The 20066-nt window shown below is 36.4% G+C and overlaps 3 protein-coding genes across 4 annotated transcripts in view; 2 read left to right on the top strand and 1 right to left on the bottom strand.

Moving 5' to 3' along the window:
• Positions 1 to 610: 610 nt before the first annotated feature.
• On the bottom strand, positions 611 to 6742 carry LOC131944213 (cytochrome c oxidase subunit 4 isoform 2, mitochondrial). Of its 2 annotated transcripts, none has more exons than XM_059304747.1 (5): positions 6638 to 6742; positions 3703 to 3836; positions 3436 to 3606; positions 1205 to 1336; positions 611 to 1115 (listed from the first exon to the last, which is right to left on the bottom strand). In XM_059304747.1, the coding sequence occupies exons 2-5, from the start codon at positions 3833 to 3835 to the stop codon at positions 979 to 981; spliced, it is 573 nt and encodes a 190-aa protein (XP_059160730.1). In that variant the 5' UTR covers position 3836; positions 6638 to 6742; the 3' UTR covers positions 611 to 978. The 2 variants fall into 2 exon arrangements, with proteins under 2 accessions (XP_059160730.1, XP_059160731.1); XM_059304748.1 differs by lacking the exon at positions 6638 to 6742 and adding an exon at positions 6391 to 6413.
• A 7125-nt stretch (positions 6743 to 13867) lies between these two features.
• Positions 13868 to 19424, top strand: LOC131944227 (uncharacterized). Its single transcript, XM_059304765.1, has 8 exons — positions 13868 to 14001; positions 14459 to 14621; positions 15381 to 15562; positions 16031 to 16243; positions 16796 to 16910; positions 17802 to 17916; positions 18275 to 18352; positions 19241 to 19424. The coding sequence occupies exons 3-8, from the start codon at positions 15455 to 15457 to the stop codon at positions 19422 to 19424; spliced, it is 813 nt and encodes a 270-aa protein (XP_059160748.1). The 5' UTR covers positions 13868 to 14001; positions 14459 to 14621; positions 15381 to 15454.
• The window catches only part of LOC131944225 (uncharacterized), a 16735-nt gene continuing 15927 nt past the window's right edge, over positions 19259 to 20066 (top strand). The window contains exon 1 of the mRNA XM_059304764.1: positions 19259 to 19623. Within this exon, the coding sequence (XP_059160747.1) occupies positions 19545 to 19623 (79 nt within the window). The 5' untranslated portion in view covers positions 19259 to 19544. The remainder of the gene's footprint in view (positions 19624 to 20066) is intronic.

The raw sequence follows: 20066 nt of genomic DNA, 5'->3' as shown, positions 1-20066 counted from the left end.
AACAGGAGTACTAGAATCTAGAGAAAACTTGTCAGAACTATCCAGCAAGCAATTTAAAAAACAAATTCAACTAGTATTTCAGCTCACAAATAAAGCAGGAAAGATCTCCCCTACATTTTCTCAAATGTTCTTATTTAAAAAAGAATAGAATCTTGTAGAAAAAAGAATTGCGCAACAAGTGAACAGCAATGTTGCATGTATAGCAGCACAGAATATATTAGCACTTTATAAAGTTTTTTTTTTTTTGAGAAATCAGAAATGGCGTTAAGTACTACTTCTGGCCACCAGAAATGACTCAAAACTTGACAGAAAAAAAATAATCTTGCACTTGTATGTAAAATTTCGTCTATCATAAACAGCACTTAAGCTATAGGCTTATGCAGGAAATTGATACAGAACAGCAAATTTGACATACTTGCATATGAAATCGATTTCACAGACATACAAAAATTGTAAAAGTAAGCTTTTCTGACTCTGAGGTATAATTTAGTATAAAACTGCGATATTTGTGAAAATCTCGATTTTGATTTTTTGCATGATAACAATACTTCCCCTATTCTTCGTTTACGAGCAAGCAAAAATAGAGCTGGTAAATAAAAATAAAAACAAATTCCAAAGTTAATACAAATTTTATTTTTAACTCTAAAAATCATACCATTTACACAAATATTTACCCAACAAGGACAGTCACTAGATTTTAAATGTCCGTTTATACTAAATGATAAAGAAAACTCAGTCATAAATTTAAGTTGATCATAAAAAAGGTGTACACGCTGATCATAAATGTGCCTTCTAAAAGTTCTACCCAGCTTACAGAATTTCTCTTTTCAACATAATTCCACAACTGGATGTAAAATAAATTAAACAGAGAAATGTTAGAAAGACATCATGTATCAACGGACAGATTTATCAGAATGGAACTGCATAAGACTGTCAAAAACGGCTGCTGCTATGCACAAGAACTAATTATGGCCCACATTACTTTTTCCATTCCATCTTGTCATAATCCCACTTAGAGGCGATACCAGTAACAATTCCCTGGTGTTGGTCTATCATTAACTGCAACACTTTTTCCGCGTGTTCAGGGGTAAGTGTGCTTGCTTGTTTTGGATAGACTGCAACAGAGAGCAACAAGTTAATAGAAGGTTATAAAAATAAACTAAGCTAATGATTAATTGAGAATCATAAAATAAATTTAATTTACCAAATTTTTTGACAAAGAACATGATCCAGCCAGTCACAGCTAACCCAAGAAGAACTGAGCCAAAAATAATTTTCCATTCACCAGTGGGAGCCTCGATCTCACTGAATGTCTGACAGAAACTTGCCCTGTACACTGAAAGCAACAAAAACAGGTATCTGTGATAATGTATTAAAGAAATTTTAGAAGAAAAGTAATTCTTGAAGTGAGGGTAGTGTTTCATTGCATTATGGAAGTATTTTGTGTATAAATTAATAATGAACGGAAGCTGTGGAAAATAGTTTATGGAGGAGATAAGAAATTTAGGTTTCGACTAGTCTGCATAGAGGGTAGAGGTTGTCTAGTGTGTCCTGAGAATATCCATTGTTAACTGTCTTGCCTTGGTTGAATCAACATGAAGATTAGCCCTAGTGGGAAATTATTGCCGTATAGATGGTCCAGCATTAAAGTGTCGGCTCGTCCTAGTGTTTGGATTGAATTCTGTCCTGTTCATAACAGGTTTTTAAAAAAAATAAAACTTAGAAAGAAAAGACTTAGAGTTCTTTATTGACAGGGTTCATGCTCAAAAGTTCAAATAAAATTCCAGGAGTTTTCCAGGACTTTTCCAGGAGTTTAAAAAAAATTCAAGGAGATTTTAAAAACAAAAAAGAAACCCAATTTGTACATTTTTTAAAAAAAGCGTACTTAATAATACATTTAATTAGCTAAGCCAAAGCAAAAATTTAATTTCAGTAAAAGTAAAACAATATATTAGTTACATATTAGGATAGAGGCTATCAATCTGACTACAGACCAGTTTGAATTTTCAAAATCTGACCATAAACAAAAAAGTTATGATTTTTTTTGTCATTAAAAAAATAGATTTTTCAGACAACCTGGGTAGACCATGAAAGAGGAAAAATACTGGGAGGGTATGGACCAAATTTTTCATTATAAAAGAGGTATAAATGCAAGCAGACTTCACCAATTAATATCATTTGGTGATATTTTATTGATTTTTGGATGCCAAATCCAACGATGCTAGGCTAGTCGACCAACCCGATGAACGTGTCAGACGAATATTATGTAATTTCAGAGACAAAAGTCTGACAAGATTTGATCTATGCCCAAGGATTAGTAACATCAACTCCACAAAGTGAAAGGGGGAAGGGAGGTGGGGTATAAAACCACCGTACGAGTGTTACACAACATCAAAGGCGACGATCGTTGGCTTGTCGCGTCACGGCACGGAGTAGTGGGGGCGGGTTGAGCTATGGATGTTACGTTGGGTGTTACATACCGTGTAGGATGGTCAGTGTCTTCCCCCACCCACCCCAGCCCATTTTGGTCGATTTGGCAAGCTAGTATTAAGCGTATTAACAATTTTTAGTCAACCGAAAAAAAGAGCCACTGGAAAAATTTAATTTATTTTCTATAGCCATTTTTACGAAAAATTAATGTATAAAATAAAATAATGAAACGTTACGCGAATCAGCTTTGTTTGATCGGGTCGCAGCTATCCGGGTTTTCTAAAGAAGATTAATTTTGACTATTAGTCCTGAGCCGTAAATACTACTACAACTTTTTTTTTTTTTGCTGTTTCAATAGTTTAAGACAAAGTTAAGAAACATGCCTGTATACTTTAAAAATGCAATAGCCGACAAGTCAAACACGGGAACACATGTAGGCCTATCTATCTTTAGAAATTGTTTATAGTATCATCCAATCGGGTCAATCGCCTAGCATCACGTGACCACACACTCTGCTGTGCCACACGATGTGTAGATCACGGCAGTGCGATTCAGTCGGACAACGGCAGATGCGTTTATTTTAATTTTCGTCCCATTTAAAAACTACTATTCAATTATTGGCGGAACAAAATCAAATAATTTCGGTCGGGTTTTGCGCCGCGGGTTAATAAAATTTCATGAGATTTTAGGAGAATTTTTAAAATTTCAGGAGAATTCCAGGAGGTTTTTATATTTTTTCAAATTCCAGGAGAATTCCAGGAGATTTTTACGTTTTTTAAGATTCCAGGAGTTTTCCAGGACCTCCTGGAATTTCAGGAGGCCGCACGAACCCTGTATTGACAACATCACTTGAATGTGAATTATCATTGAAATTATTAGTAGTTGCGGCAACACCCATCAGTAGAACCTCAGCATGGCATGCTAAATAACACAAAAGGCATCAAAGAAATAATCGCAATCTTATAATTAAAATTAACGCTGAACAGAAAAGCATGGACAACTTACAGGCTTTTTTGTCCTCTAATGTTAACTTTTTCCAGTCCCCCTTCTCCTGTTGTCTTAGTTTGGCAATGTCTGCTGTTTCCTCCTTAAATCTAATAGCTGGACATGGGAACTCACACCTGTCTATGTAAGAGGCCATCCCATTGACACCATACCCAACAACTTCTCGATTACCTGAGGAAAAAAAGATAGTAAAAAATGTCATTAGAAACCTATCATACAAAATAAATAGGCTGGCTTTAGCCTTAACAAATGTAAGCAGATACCAACCTATTTTTGGATAAATTTCATCTTTTAACTTTTGATCTAGAACAACATTCCTGGAACAAATAGGGGATGCTGTAATAGTCCGTTGAGGGATTTTTGAAGCCCTAACACAAACACGAAGTAAATGGCTGCTCATCCTGTAACAGATCATTGATAAATGGTAAACAAGGAATAACAGTGGAAATTGCATTAAACTATCAGCCAGTCTGTTGGACAGTGAAGCCTAGTGGTAGAGCACCACACTGATAATCAAAAAGTCTCAAGTTCAAATACAGGTTCAAATAGATAGAACATCCTAAAGTCCACCCCCAACTCTGATGGGTACCTAACTCATGTTAGGGAAAGTAAAAGTGACTGACCACCTTATCTCTTCATATGCAGAGGTCACAGAAGAATGTGAACACTAATTCACTTGCCACATAGACCGTCAGGTTTGAAAGGGAACTTTTACCCTTTCAGGTCTAAACAATAGAGAATTATGGACCTAACCATCAGCAATAGGCCTAATTGTTTTAGTTGTATTTTTGGAGAAGTCTGAGGCAGATATCTGGTGTAATTGAAAACTAGAAAGTAATTTAAAAAAAAACAGCCACAAGTGCAATGTACGGTGCATATTAAAATGTGTTACCAGATAGATAATGTTATAAATTCTTATTATGACAAGACTGCTATTTAAAAACATGCTGTCGTAGGTCCTAGATCTGCAAATTAATACTTTTTAAAACAAATGCAATAGGCCTATAAATACTAAATAGGCCTATAGATCTATACTTCATCTAAAAAATTTCAAATGACAAGCCAATTTGTTTAGGCCCCCTTACTTAGACCTAGACATAATTATTTATTTTTATATTTTAGGCCCAACTTTTTTTTTTTTACTGTAACTGAATTAACCCATAAACTTAACTTGTAGGCCCTAGGCCTAAATAATAAATTAGCCTACTAGGCCTAAACTAAATTAATTAAAATAGGGTTGTCGGCATCCGCCGAGTTCGCGGTAAAAACATGACCCGAAATCGCCCATTACTTTCTGATACCGGACCCACGAGATTTGGTTTTGCATACTAATAAGTTTTTAATTTATGGTAATTAATTAAGTTTAAAAGGTCATTTCCTAAGGTTAATTAAAAAGTAGAGTGGTTGTCTCTTAGTTTTAATGGCTTTGCGACCTGATTGCATGCTGTCTCTGCTTTGGTCTTCCCTCTGTATCAAGGTTAGTTTCAAATACGTTGGAATCTCGATTTTTTAAAGGATTCCTCTAGATGAGAGTAGATTACTGATCAGACATATCTTAAGTAATTGGAAATGAAATTTGTTTTTGGATATTTTGACTCCGACATTAGTTATACCCCTCCGAACGTAGTCACTGTATGTAGGTCACGCTGCCACCATTGTTATATTTTTTCATCCCGATCTTCCTGCCTTTAAGTTTGATCAACTAATAACAGCATTCTTATGGCATGTGCAAATAAATCTAATTTTTTATTTCAAAATATATTTACATACCCATCTTTAATTTTTTCAGCTCTAGTTCTAGTTTTGCAGAATATGTTTTTCCTAAAAATCCAATTTTGTCAGACTAGACTCTAGACTGGCACTGACAAGAGTCTGACCTAGATCTAGGTTACCTGTCTGTTGCTATACACTAGCATTGTGCTAACTGTAATTTTAAGTATTCAAGTTCTACTTACCCTTAGATATAGTTATATGCTGAAAATCAGAATCCATACACAATTCACACATAAAAACATTGATCTGATAACTTCATTTCACTTATTACAAAATGGCTTTTATATGGACTCTACTTCACCTCCACAAAATAACAAGGCAGTTATAGACACATTACAGTGTTCAAGTCATTTACTTTAGATTTCTGACTATGGAGTTCTTTCATTCACTGTATTTATATAAAATATTGCTTTAGAAACATTTTCATATTTGCGCAGCAGTTTTATAACAAAATGGCTTAAAGATGGACTCTACTTCACCTGCCCAAAATAATGAGGCAATTATATGCACATAACAGTGTTCAAGTCATTTACTTTAGATTTCTAACTTTGTAGTTCTTTCATTTGCTGTATTTATATAAAATAGGGCTTTAGAAACATTTTCATATTTGCGCAGCACACAGTTTTTTGGGGTTATGGGAGGAAGCCAACACAAAAATATAAGTTCTGTATTATTTTTATTAATTTCAACAGCATTTACAAGTTCTATATATCATTCTAGTTAAACTCTGCAAATATGAACAAAATACAACTGCAAGTAAAATAACTATGCTCAATTTATTCAGGTATACCATGACTTGTCACAATTGGCCAATGCAAAAGCAAGGGGATTCCACCCCTCACAAAAAAATTCGCCAAAAAAAAACTATTTGAGCTAGACAGAAAATCTTTTTTGTTTTGTTTTCATTTTGTTGAGCTCTACAAGAATATGTAATTTTTATTTTTATATGATGATTAGTGTTTTTTTACCTAAATCCCTAATTAAAATTAAGACAATTGTAACTAAAAATTCTCACTCAAATGACACTGATTTTTAGAATCAGCCTCGTTTAAATATTCAAATAACTTATTTTTATTTGCATGAACACAATTGTAGGTTATACGCATCCCATTGTTAGTCTTTGATTACTGAACAAAAAGGTTTCACAATGTTATGATAATATAGGAAATAGTCAAAACCTACACTCAAGCGTGACCTTCACTTAGTCTATTTCCTCTAGATCTATTACTTCTCAATAGTCACGTACACTGGCCGGTGAGGTAAAAATTAGATCAATGATTCGACTGATAAGAACCGAGTAATTTTCAAAAATATTCATTCAGTGATCAAATACACGCTTGGGAGATTAAAGAACCAGTTTATATTTTTAAAACGGTTGAAACTGTGAACAATTTGCATGACAAAACGAAAATTAATAAACTTTCCGTACCTAGTCCTTTTAACGATACACAACAAACGAATGTTAGGATTTAGAGGACTTCTCGTCCAATCACGTTACACGCTACTTGGGAGCTTCCGGTATGTTTTAATAAAAACATAAATTTTACCCCCTCCCCCTTTCGCGTTTAATGGGTTTTAATACTATTTTAATATTCTAAGTAATAGAAATTTGTAAATACTTTTTGATTTTTTAAAATTAAGCAATAGTGGTTTTAGAATAATAATTAAAAAAAAGTATATTAAATTTAAGTAAGCTTAAATATATCCATAATATATTGATCCAAGCTATTCTTTATAGTAAACAGTGGTTCATTATTACGCCTCTGAAGAATAGTGGAAGTAACACCACGGAAAATTGATATTTTATCTAGAGGAAACTTCAATTAATTTTTTAAAAATTAATTAAGCATCAACTCAAGTCAAATTCGATGTCGCTTGCATTCACATTGCATTGTCATGGGGTTCTTGACGTACGTGTCAAGTTAGAAAGAAATAGGTTAATTGGAAGTGGTCGAGATTTCGCTCGCCCGTTTCAACCCATGACAACCGACAAAAAGCATAAAGCACGAGGAAGCAAGTTAAAAAAAGGTTTTATAAAATACAATATGCATAACTTTTACTGCTCATTCACATATTATAACATATTTTATTTAAGCTAACTGTCAATTAAATGAGTGTAGAAAGATACAGATGCGCCTTTTCCTAAATTTTTTAAAAACTGTAACTGCGGTCAACATTATTACTAAACTGTTGGTTGTGTGATGGTGTCACCATCATTACTAAACTGTTGGTTGTGGGGGAGGGTCACCATCATTACTAAACTGTTGGTTGTGTGATGGTGTCACCATCATTACTAAACTGTTGGTTGTGTGATGGTGTCACCATCATTACTAAACTGTTGGTTGTGTGATGGTGTCACCATCATTACTAAACTGTTGGTTGTGTGATGGTGTCACCATCATTACTAAACTGTTGGTTGTGTGATGGTGTCACCATCATTACTAAACTGTTGGTTGTGTGATGGTGTCACCATCATTACTAAACTGTTGGTTGTGGGGGAGTGTCACCATCATTACTAAACTGTTGGTTGTGGGGGAGTGTCACCATCATCACTAAACTGTTGGTTGTGGGGGAGTGTCACCATCATCACTAAACTGTTGGTTGTGTGATGGTGTCACCATCATTACTAAACTGTTGGTTGTGTGATGGTGTCACCATCATTACTAAACTGTTGGTTGTGGGGGAGTGTCACCATCATTACTAAACTGTTGGTTGTGGGGGAGTGTCACCATCATCACTAAACTGTTGGTTGTGGGGGAGTGTCACCATCATTACTAAACTGTTGGTTGTGTGATGGTGTCACCATCATTACTAAACTGTTGGTTGTGTGATGGTGTCACCATCATTACTAAACTGTTGGTTGTGTGATGGTGTCACCATCATTACTAAACTGTTGGTTGTGGGGGAGTGTCACCATCATTACTAAACTGTTGGTTGTGGGGGAGTGTCACCATCATCACTAAACTGTTGGTTGTGGGGGAGTGTCACCATCATTACTAAACTGTTGGTTGTGTGATGGTGTCACCATCATTACTAAACTGTTGGTTGTGTGATGGTGTCACCATCATTACTAAACTGTTGGTTGTGTGATGGTGTCACCATCATTACTAAACTGTTGGTTGTGTGATGGTGTCACCATCATCACTAAACTGTTGGTTGTGGGGGAGGGTCACCATCATTACTAAACTGTTGGTTGTGTGATGGTGTCACCATCATTACTAAACTGTTGGTTGTGGGGGAGGGTCACCATCATTACTAAACTGTTGGTTGTGGAATATAACTGACGAGTGTCACCATCACTGACCAAGTCGTCTAGGTGGCGCTACAATACTCATTTGAATATTTGAGCCTTTTAAATAAATACAGCTCAACGCGAGAAATAAAAGGAACGCTTGAAATGCTTGAAAATGGTGACTTAAAAGAATGCGAAATCGACAAATTCTGTCAAAATTGCGTGTGTGTGTGTGGGGGGGGGGGGGGTGTGACACCAGGATGTAAACCTGCAAACGATAAAGAAAACAATACTACATCCAGCTATATATATAGATGAAGATATATATATATATATATATATATATATATATATATATATATATATATATATATATATATATATATATATATATATATATATTGGGGCGGGGGGGGGGACGACATGAGGTATCAGTCACACGCCACATTTCAGGTATACCAACATGTCAGTGGTGTATTCTGTTTTTAACAGGACTATAAAAAGCCACACTAACGACCAGGAACTTTTCTCTACTACGGAGGTTATTCATACTTTTTATATTCGTTTCAAAACAGAGTGTACCAACCACGGACTTGTTAATATGATATGTTGATATACCTGTCATGTTGATATACTTGATATGTTGATATACTTGACATGATATACCTGACATGTTGATATACTTGACATGATATACCTTACATGTTGATATACCTGACATGATATATCTGACATGTTGATACGCCTGGTCTGCTAACATACCTTGTATTATGTTGATACAGCAGCTCTATTGATCCATCTGATACGACTAGACACACTGGGCTATGCTAAGAAACATTAGGCTCTGTTGTTCTAATAGAAAATCAACACAGTTATGCTCTGGTAATTACAGCTTTAATCCTTGTATGTATAAACATTTCAAATTTAACGAAAGACCTTCTATTAATAGTCTAAAATACGTGACAATATTATTTACAACAACGTAACATGACGTCATCGGTCAAGACATCAGGGATGAAAAAAAAAACAACAGGTGAGATTTTTCTTTGTTCCAGGAAACTAATCATCTCAAAGCTGTCAGCACATCATCAATTCCAGTCCCCGGTGGGGGGAGGGGGGGGGGGGGGGCAAGCATCACCAGGCGACACGACAGTTAAAACACGACGGGTCAGAGGATCAGGCAGTCAAACGGCAGCGGGGGTCACCTAGCTCTCAGCGTGTCGCTCTGGTCAACTGGCGCTCTAAACACCTAATCCAGTAGGGCGCGGGATTAACACAATCTCAAGTAAGCAGCTTAAATAAAGGTCCATATTAAATAAAAGAAATTAATAAACTAGCTTATTAGCCTACATAAATAAGTTTATATAGGGCCTGTATATATATATATATATATATATATATATATATATATATATATATATATATATATATATATATATATATATACGTTTATTACGACACACTGTGGAAGATATGGTCGGGTGTTAGAGCGAACTACTACTTACACAAACAAATCTTGGGCTCACATTCTTATTCATATTAAATAAAAGAAATTAATAAACTAGCTTATTAGCCTACATAAATAAGTTTATATAGGGCCTGTATATATATATATATATATATATATATATATATATATATATATATATATATATATATATATATATATACGTTTATTACGACACACAGTAGATGATATGATCGGGTGTTAGAGCGAACTACTACTTACACAAACAAATCTTGGGCTCACATTCTATCTACGCTCTATGGTTTCGTTTAAATACCAAGCCTTGCTATGCACCTGACTCACGTTGAAGAAAGTAAAGGTTGCTGGGCATAGGCCTGATCATATTAAGTATTGCTAGAGTCACAGAAACTATAGAGCTCATCACCTGTAATATTAACCGTAAGGTTCAAAAGGATATGTTTCGCAAAAATATAATTAACGTTAAGCTTTTTAAATAATCGATTCATCCCCCCATCACCAGACTTCGTCACAAAAAGTCAGACCTCCTCCCTTAACGTCACACGTGAGTTCACCCCCTCCCCCTCTTTGTTTTTGTATTTATTTGAGCGTCTTCTTACATCAAGGGGATATAACCAGGCTAGGTTGATTTTGCCGTGAAAATTAATTGGGTTGTTTCTATTGAATGGCAAGCCCTCATTAAAGCGAAAAACCATAATAATATACTTGACGGTAAAATCTACAATAAAAAATAACATTACATGTACCATAAAACAAACCAGCTTTACTTTAACGTCGCCATTTCTTAGTTATTTCTCATTTTAAAATAAAATGAGCGATTTGAGGGAGAGTTAGGCCAAAACGTGACGTCACATAATGTGTGGACCTTTTAGCCACCTTGCCTTCTAGGTTGTGAATGGTTTCATGATTAATTATCTGAAATCGTAATCAACTGCATTCTATGTAGCCTAACCTGCTAACCATATACGTCTCAGAATTGATTTTAGGAGACTTTATTGAAAAAAATATTTTTAGTGGATTTTAAAACTTTTTATTCTTCAGAAATAAGGTGGGCAGTGGCGTAGCGAGGGGTGGGGGGTGGGGCGGGGGTGCGGACCGCACCGGGTGACACCATTTAGGGGGAGTGATACCAAGGCAACAAATAGCAAATATAGAGAAAAATGATAATTTCACTTAATTAAGTGATTAATTCGAGGGGGGGGGGTTCTAATCGAAAGATTGAGGGGGAAAGCAAATAGAAAGTTTGATGGGGGGGGGGGGGGGTTGCAAATCGAAAGATTGAGGGGGGGGATGCAAATCGAAAGTTGAAAGTTTGTCCCCGGGAATGGTCGCTACGCCTCTGGGGGGTGACACCATTAAGTGCCGCACCGGGTGACACCCGACCTCGCTACGCCACTGTGTCTGGGTAGATATAAAATAAATTAAAATTAAAATTTCGGTGCCTTGAGACTCAGCTGACATAATGTAAGGCGTCAGTGTGACTCTAGCATATACATGTATTTATAATGTAAGGCGTCAGTGTGACTCTGGCATAAACATGTATTTATAATGTAAGGCATCAGTGTGACTCTAGCATATACATGTATTTATAATGTAAGGCGTCAGTGTGACTCTAGCATAAACATGTATTTATAATGTAAGGTTTGGGTGCACCTGTAAACATCTCGAATGTAAAATGCAAGTATGACTCTTTATGCACACTTCTATAATAATGTTAAGTATAAGTATGAAAACTAATTAACTAATGCCTATAAATATACCAGTTTCAGCAACTGTTGTGGTTTTACAGTAATAATGCAGTATAATTAGATATACGCATACTTTAGTTTAATTATAATTACTTAAAATTTTATGAAATGAACAGCCAATTAACGTGTGGTCACCACTAATTATGTGGCCTTACTTAATTGTACAGGCCCCCCACAGGTGTAAAGAGATGAAAAAATGGCCGGACGGACTACAATGCTGTTGATCTGTTCTAGTTTCATTATTACAGGTCTGTTCACATACGCTTGAAAGCATGTTCTCTTAAATGTAAGCATGTAAGCATATATGTATGCAAGCATGAAACATGTATTGTGCTTATGAATTTTTATGTTAGTGTTTATATATATATATATATATATATATATATATATATATATATATATTAATATATATATATATATATATTAATATATATATATATATATATATATATATATATATATATATATATATATATATATATATATATATATATATATATATATATATTAATATATATATATATTATATATATCCAATATAATGTATTATGTTGCTCTACAATGTGAAGGGGCAGATTTGTTAGCTGTGACTAGCCATGAGAAGACAGCCAAAGAAGTGAGTCATTGTTAAAAAAAATATTCATGTTTCAAGTATATTTAGCTCACCCATTGTGTAATGTATAAGTTTACATTTATTCTACACTTTTTACATGGACTGACTCGCAGGAGAATTAAGTCAAACTCTACATGGTGCAGAGGCGTAGCGACCCCTCCCGGCGCCCGGGGACAACATTTCGATTTGCTCCCCCCCCCTCGAACTTTTACATTTGCACCCCCCCCTCAAACTTTCGATTTGCACCCCCCTCGAACTTTTCATTTGCACCCCCCCACTCAAACTTTCAATTTGGCGCCCCCTTAAGGTCGGCGCCCGGGGACATATGTCCCCCCCGCCCCCCCCCCCCTCGCTACGCCTCTGACATGGTGCTGTTAAAATATGTGTTGATATTGTGTGGCATAGTAGTAATTGTTACATTGCAGTAAGTCAGCAACGTTCCCGTTCGTGCCCAAGACACATGTGGCAGAAGAAGTAGAGTTCATCAGTTTCAGAGTCTAGAGCACATGAAGTGTGGTCAGAACTATGCCCAGCCGCATTTGTTTCCTTAACCTGAGTTAAGTACCCATCAGAGCTGAGTGGACTCAGGGACGTTCTACTAACTTGAACCTGGATTCATACTCGAAATAAGTCAGCGATAGTTCATTCAAACATCTTTTGGCGGGAAGAGCAATTATTTCCTGTTTACTGTATAAACCAACAATATAATCCATTCAGCTAGATGCTATCTCTTTGGAATTTGCAGATTGAAAATTATTGTTAAAACGTCAGACATAAATAATGTAATTTATAGATAATAAATGTATAATATAAAATGATAGCTGACCAATAAATCTTCAAAACTATCACCATGACCTGCAGTATATAAATTTACTGATACAACAAAGTGTTTACAACTCACAACACAATCGCCAATAGAAGACAAACTTACAACACAACTAACAACAGTATACAAACTTACAACACAACTAACAACAGTAAACAAACTTACAACACAATCACCAACAGTAAACAAACTTACAACACAATCACAAAACATATACAAACTTACAACACAATCACCAACAGTATACAAACTTACAACACAATCACCAACAGTATACAATTTTACAACACAATCACAAAACATATACAAACTTACAACACAATCACCAATAGTAGACAAACTTACATCACAATCACCAACAGTAAACAAACTTACAACACAATCACCAACAGTATACAATTTTACAACACAATCACAAAACATATACAAAATTACAACACAATCACCAACAGTAGATAAACTTACAACACAATCACCAACAGTACACAAACTCACAAAATCACCAACACATAATAATAATTATGTTGTTTGTGTTTAAAAGAATTTCACGAGAGAACACAATCACCAACAGTAAACAATTTTACAACACAATCACAAAACATATACAAACTTACAACACAATCACCAACAATAGATAAACTTACAACACAATCACAAAACATATACAAACTTACAACACAATCACCAACTGTATACAATTTCACAACACAATCACTACCACATAATAATAATTATGTTGTTTGTGTTTAAAAGAACTTCACAAGAGAAGAAGCGTTTAATCTATGTACCCAAAGAATCCGTGAGAGCAACATTGTTCGAAATTGTTTGAATGTTTTGAAACCTGACGACATTGACAACAGCGTGAAGGATTGTGCGTTGGATGTGGCGGTAACTGTTGTTCTTGAGTAAAATCTTAAAGCTAGCATATTAAGACCATTCATAGACGCTAGACGCTGGTATATTAAGACAGTTCATAGACGCTAGACGCTGGTATATTAAGACCAATCATAGACGCTAGACGCTGGTATATTAAGACCATAGACGCTAGACGCTGGTATATTAAGACCATTCATAGACGCTAGACGCTGGTATATTAAGACCAATCATTTAAGCGTAACGTAAAATTACTTAAAGTTTATAAAATAGCTTTAAAAAGGGAGTTTGCTCCACTACCTGGCAATTAATTTAAAAAAAAAAAATTAGGAATAATATTTTTCAGGTTTGAAAGGGAAACTTACATTTTATTTTTATTATTTGATATTTTTTGTTATTTAATCAGCTTTTATTTAATTGATCATTTACATAATTGATTCTTATCTTATACATTTAACGCTTTGCTTCAAAGGCAAGCGGTGCGACTTTTTGGATAGATCCCATCCTGAAATCACTGAGTGAAGCATGCAAGCTCCACTATTTGCTGAGCGTCCCTGTCAACGAGTCCTTGCCCAAACCGATTCTTGAAGATCTGTGCACCATCAATTGTGGGGAACATGGAAAGTGTAATCTTGGTAAATGGTGTAAATTTTTAAACATCTTGAATAAAAAGCAGTGTACCTATGATTATCAAAATCTGGGGAGCAGCCAACTACAAGGCGCCAGTATTTTTATAGTTAATTTATATAATCTAAATATGTTTATTGTGCTGTACTTGATGCGCACACAAAGAAAACATTTACCTTCTGAACTTACCAGTTTATGTGCTTGTGATGACGGTTTATTTACCACAGGCCGATGTGTATGTGATGACGGTTTATTTACCACAGGCCGATGTGTATGTGATGACGGTTTATTTACCACAGGCCGATGTGTATGTGATGACGGTTTATTTACCACAGGCCGATGTGTATGTGATGACGGTTTATTTACCACAGGCCGATGTGTATGTGATTACGGTTTATTTACCACAGGCCGATGTGTATGTGATGACGGTTTATTTACCACAGGCCGATGTGTATGTGATGACGGTTTATTTACCACAGGCCGATGTGTATGTGATGACGGTTTATTTACCACAGGCCGATGTGTATGTGATGACGGTTTATTTACCACAGGCCGATGTGTTTGTGATGACGGTTTATTTACCACAGGCCGATGTGTATGTGATGACGGTTTATTTACCACAGGCCGATGTGTATGTGATGACGGTTTATTTACCACAGGCCGATGTGTTTGTGATGACGGTTTATTTACCACAGGCCGATGTGTATGTGATGACGGTTTATTTACCCCGGGCCGATGTGTATGTGATGACGGTTTATTTATCACAGGCCGATGTGTTTGCGATGAAGGTTTTGCTGGCGAAGCTTGTGACATCTCAGTCGACACCGTACCGAGTGTTGCCATGACAACCTCCCTATGGGACCTACAGGATTCGTCACGTGGTGGCGTGACGATCACCGGAAGTGGATTCTTTAACTCCAGTCTTATCACATGTTTCCTTACGTACCAGGTATTTAATCCAAGGTGGCAGACTATTGTACTGGGGGGGGGGGGGGGGGCTATACAAGGGCGATGATGACCAACTCATGGGTAGTCCGTTAGCTTTATCATCAAGAGCCGGTCAAGACAGTCGGAAGCATTAAAGACCGCAGTGAATGCATTATAAGCAGCAAATCAAGAGGGAGGCGGATAACTCGGCTTATAGAGGGATAGTGTGTCATTTCTGTGCCAAGCCTCTATTACTTTTTTTTAACGTGAGTCATGTACCCCTCAGAGCTGGGGCGACCCAGGGAGGTCAATGAACCCGAGTCCAGGATTTTAATGCGAGAGTTACGGGATTGTATTCGTGTGCTCTACAACCTAACCACGCCGTTCTCAATCCGCACAAAGCTCTCTCTCCTTCTCCTCTCTCTCTCTCTCTCTCTCTCACAGACACACACACACTCTCTCTCCTGTAATAAAAAAAAATCCTCTGCAGGTGTATAACTCTGTGCAGCTGACGTCACTTCCGGCGGTGTATGACAGTGACGTCGTTGTCTACTGCCCCATCCCAATCAACGGCAACTTGAGCATCCAAATCGCCAACGACGGCAGGAGAGGTAGTGTCGGCAGTGCCGAGGTCTATTCTTACAATTCCAGCTGCCAGGATTGTTCACAGAATCCAGGGAGTGATGTCCGCTGTTCCACCAAAGTAATCCTTTTTATAGAATAATGATGGATGATGTTGCTAAACCGAAAAGTCTAGAGTTCGAACCCTTGGGCAGATGAGGCTCGTTAGCTGGAACAGCCACTCTTCTAGGAGAGACAACTCCGAAATCAAACAACTGCTGCCTTGTAGTTTGTTCTTGGTAGGACAAAGGCTATGGAAGCAAATCCAAAAAAAAAAGCAGGCTGAAATCGGAGTCAATGGCATCAATGGCGCATAGCCAATTGACACGTATACTTAATTGTGTTGGGGGGGGGTCGCTTCCAACACTAAAATTAAGAACGAAGAAGAAGAATGATGATATTACACACAACATGCACACATCACACACATTACACACTGTGTAGCCTACTGATCACACACTATGTAATGTCTTAAATGTCAAGCGGATACAAGTCTTATGTAGCTTATACAATTTTAAAAATTGATTAGTTTTAAACAATTTATATTTAGAAGTAAAATAGCATGTATTGTTAATTTAAATTTAACAGCTTTTAAATAAATTCTGTCCAAATATATAATTGATATGTATTTCAGGAAAAGAAGTGCATGATTAAAGACGCGTGTTTTGACGAAGCTGACCTTGACCCTGGGGACAGTTGTTATGTTTGTGCAAGCAAAGTGAGCACTGCAACTTGGACCAGGAAGCTAGGTGAGTACTGGAGAGCCTGCACGTGTTGTATCACTAAGGAGTTTAGAGCTGCTTACCGTTTTGTTATATTGTGTTATATTGGGTATGGTGGTTGTAAGGTACACTTTGGTGGAACCCTAGGGTCTATGAGGCAGGTGAAGTAGATTATACTTTTTTCAGTGGGCTTGGCATATTAAAGTATAGTATGGTCAACACTATGCCCAGCCGCCTTTAGTTTCCCTAAAGTGAGTCAGGTACCCATTAGAGCTGGGTGGACTCAGGGATTACATACACTAAAGCCCGGGATCCGAACTGGAGACTTCCGGGTTCGCAGTCGAAAACCCAACCCCTCGGTATCGTGGTGATATAGAACAAAACTTCATAACACCACCCTAGATTTTGTTCTTTTCTGTTCTTGTGTGCTATATTTATACCAACGAACAGTTCGCTAGATGTGGTGACACACCCGGTATGTTTGGTTTGTTGTAGGCGCATATCGGGTTAACAGTTATATTTTTAAATGAACGGGTAACAAGCAATTTTCTTTAAAACACTATATTAGTCCCATACTTGACTTTTGTGATAACAGTTTTTAAGGTACCAAGTTGTGCCATGATTTGTGGGTGTTTCCTAGAAACGGTGTGTAATAAAAGAGGTGTTTGCAAAATGCTTGAACATTTATAGGTTTATTTAGGGGAAGAAGGTTGGACAAAGTTATCAAATTTAAAAATACCAACTGCACAATCCCACACAGCTTTTATTAAATGTATAAGCATATTCTAGAAAACGAAACAAAAAAATATAACAGATCAACACTGATCTAGGATAGTATGCAATTTATTACATATTTAAAATAATCAATTATAATATAATTTTTAAATTACAAATTATGATTCCATTTTTATACTTCAGATGAAAGCTGTAGACAGACTAATGTCTGGGTGTTCATTTGGCCTTCACTCCTCGGGATTTTTCTCTTGCTTGGAACCTTCTCAGTCGTTTTTCTTGTGAGGAAATACCAAAAAAGGTAATTAACATAGATAATTAATAAAGGTAATTAACATACATAATCAATATAGGTAAATAACATAAGGTTATCGACCAAACTGTTTTATGCGGAAGATCCTGATAAGCACAGATACGGTGATTTAAATACCATTTCTAGTTTTAAAAATTAAAATGATTCTGACTACCTACATTTTTATTTAAAAAAGAAACACAAACCTTAAATAAAACTATGCCACGAAATGTGATGTATGTTTGAATTATATCAACATATATTTTCATACACATATGGTCCAAAAACCCACTGGATGAACATCCATCGATCAAAGACCTACCTACATCTCATAATATAATGATGTCTTTTACTTCCCGCTATACAGTGGCACTTACGACCTCGGCAAGGTGCAGGCCAAGTTTGAGATGGGCGTGTTCACAATAACACACTCGGCTCAAACCCAGTAACTGGCTGCAGAAAGAAAGTTCCAGAACGACCAAGTAACTGGCTGCAGAAAGAAAGTTCCAGAACGACCAAGTAACTGGCTGTAGAAAGAAAGTTCCAGAACGACCAAGTAACTGGCTGTAGAAAGAAAGTTCCAGAACGACCAAGTAACTGGCTGTAGAAAGAAAGTTCCAGAACGACCAAGTAACTGGCTGCAGAAAGAAAGTTCCAGAACGACCAAGTAACTGGCTGTAGAAAGAAAGTTCCAGAACGACCAAGTAACTGGCTGTAGAAAGAAAGTTCCAGAACGACCAAGTAACTGGCTGCAGAAAGAAAGTACCAGAACGACCAAGTAACTGGCTGTAGAAAGAAAGTTCCAGAACGACCAAGTAACTGGCTGTAGAAAGAAAGTTCCAGATCGACCAAGTAACTGGCTGTAGAAAGAAAGTTCCAGAACGACCAAGTAACTGGCTGTAGAAAGAAAAGTTCAAGATCGACCAAGACGTCTTTTTTTTTAAAAACCGTTTTACTCTTTTCATTAATTTTTTGCTTGAAATTTATGTTAAAACCAAGAAAACTGTAAATAATTCAACATTTTCGGCTAATACATTCTCATTCAAGTTAAACCCGAAATACACATCTCATCGCGTTGTATTATTTGTACAGTAAGGTAAATTCTAATCTTCTCCACATAGCACGTGAATCAAGCCAACATTCAATTTAACATGTACCTTTGTAAAAAATAATAATATCTGAACATGATAAACACAAATTAAATTCTTGTATCATGATTATGATGTTTTTGCAGATATAGATCTACACAACAATATTAAAAAAAATAATTCGTATTAGTGATACTTGCACAGACTTTTTCATTAGTTATGTGATCTCTGTATGAGATCTTTAGGAGTCTCCAAGGCCTGGATTCTTCTCTGGAGGTCTGTGTTGAGGGTCCATACACCAGCACAGTAGGACAAACAACAGCCACAACAACCAATGACCGCATGAGTCTAACTATTGTGCTACCAGCGGTCAGCGGTCAAAGCCAGCGTATGCTCATAGCAGGGGTCAAATTAAGGGTTCGCACATAGCCAGGGGATCAAATTAAGGGTTTGATATTGCACAACTTGCGCACTAAATGAATGTATTACCCGCACCGCACTACACCGTGATTAGATAACCATAAAGGACGCGATAAATGGAAGACGGAAATGTTTGAGACTAAATTAACAAGAGCTGTTATCATTTTGTCGAGTTTTCTAGCCTTATATACTGCTACATCAGAGGCGGGTAAGTGTTGAAGGTTAGGCGCAGGGCTTTTTTTTTATTAGACTGCTAATGTCTAGCAGTTAATGTATCGTGTAGATCTATATTTACTTTGGAATTTGCTTAGGGGGTCATATCAAGTTTAGGTTTATTTTTAGATTGTACAGAAGTCCAGGGGTTAATGGACATGACCGAGTTAGTGAGAGGGTAATCTCACGATATAGCTCTGTTATTATACAGGAATGGCACAGTAAAAACAAACAACAGTAAAGCCATAGCGTAGTCTGTCAAGCCGTTCCGGAAACTACCACAAGTACTGTAAACCATATTTTATTTAGTGCCATATTTTTTAAAATACATAATAGTTTTTTGTTAACTATTTTGTATTGCTAATTATTTTAAAGTGTATTTGCTAATGGACACGAGCGAGAAAACTCTCAAAGGTATTTGAGAGGTGTATAAATTAG

This window comes from Physella acuta, unplaced genomic scaffold (genome assembly GCF_028476545.2).
Source record: "Physella acuta isolate Inbredline_101_S28 unplaced genomic scaffold, ASM2847654v3 ptg000486l, whole genome shotgun sequence".
Taxonomy (NCBI): domain Eukaryota; kingdom Metazoa; phylum Mollusca; class Gastropoda; family Physidae; genus Physella; species Physella acuta.
This window is presented reverse-complemented; position numbering and strand designations above follow the sequence as displayed.

Coding starts and splice junctions, on each gene's coding strand:
- LOC131944213 (XM_059304747.1), bottom strand. CDS start 3,835: ATGAGCAGCCATTTACTTCGTGTTTGTGTTAGGGCTTCAAAAATCCCT. Junction 3,607..3,702: donor TGAAATTTATCCAAAAATAG/GTTGGTATCTGC, acceptor TTTTTTCCTCAG/GTAATCGAGAAGTTGTTGGG. Junction 1,337..3,435: donor ATTAGAGGACAAAAAAGCCT/GTAAGTTGTCCA, acceptor TGTTGCTTTCAG/TGTACAGGGCAAGTTTCTGT.
- LOC131944227 (XM_059304765.1), top strand. CDS start 15,455: ATGACAACCTCCCTATGGGACCTACAGGATTCGTCACGTGGTGGCGTG. Junction 16,244..16,795: donor ATGTCCGCTGTTCCACCAAA/GTAATCCTTTTT, acceptor TATGTATTTCAG/GAAAAGAAGTGCATGATTAA. Junction 17,917..18,274: donor GTGAGGAAATACCAAAAAAG/GTAATTAACATA, acceptor CCCGCTATACAG/TGGCACTTACGACCTCGGCA.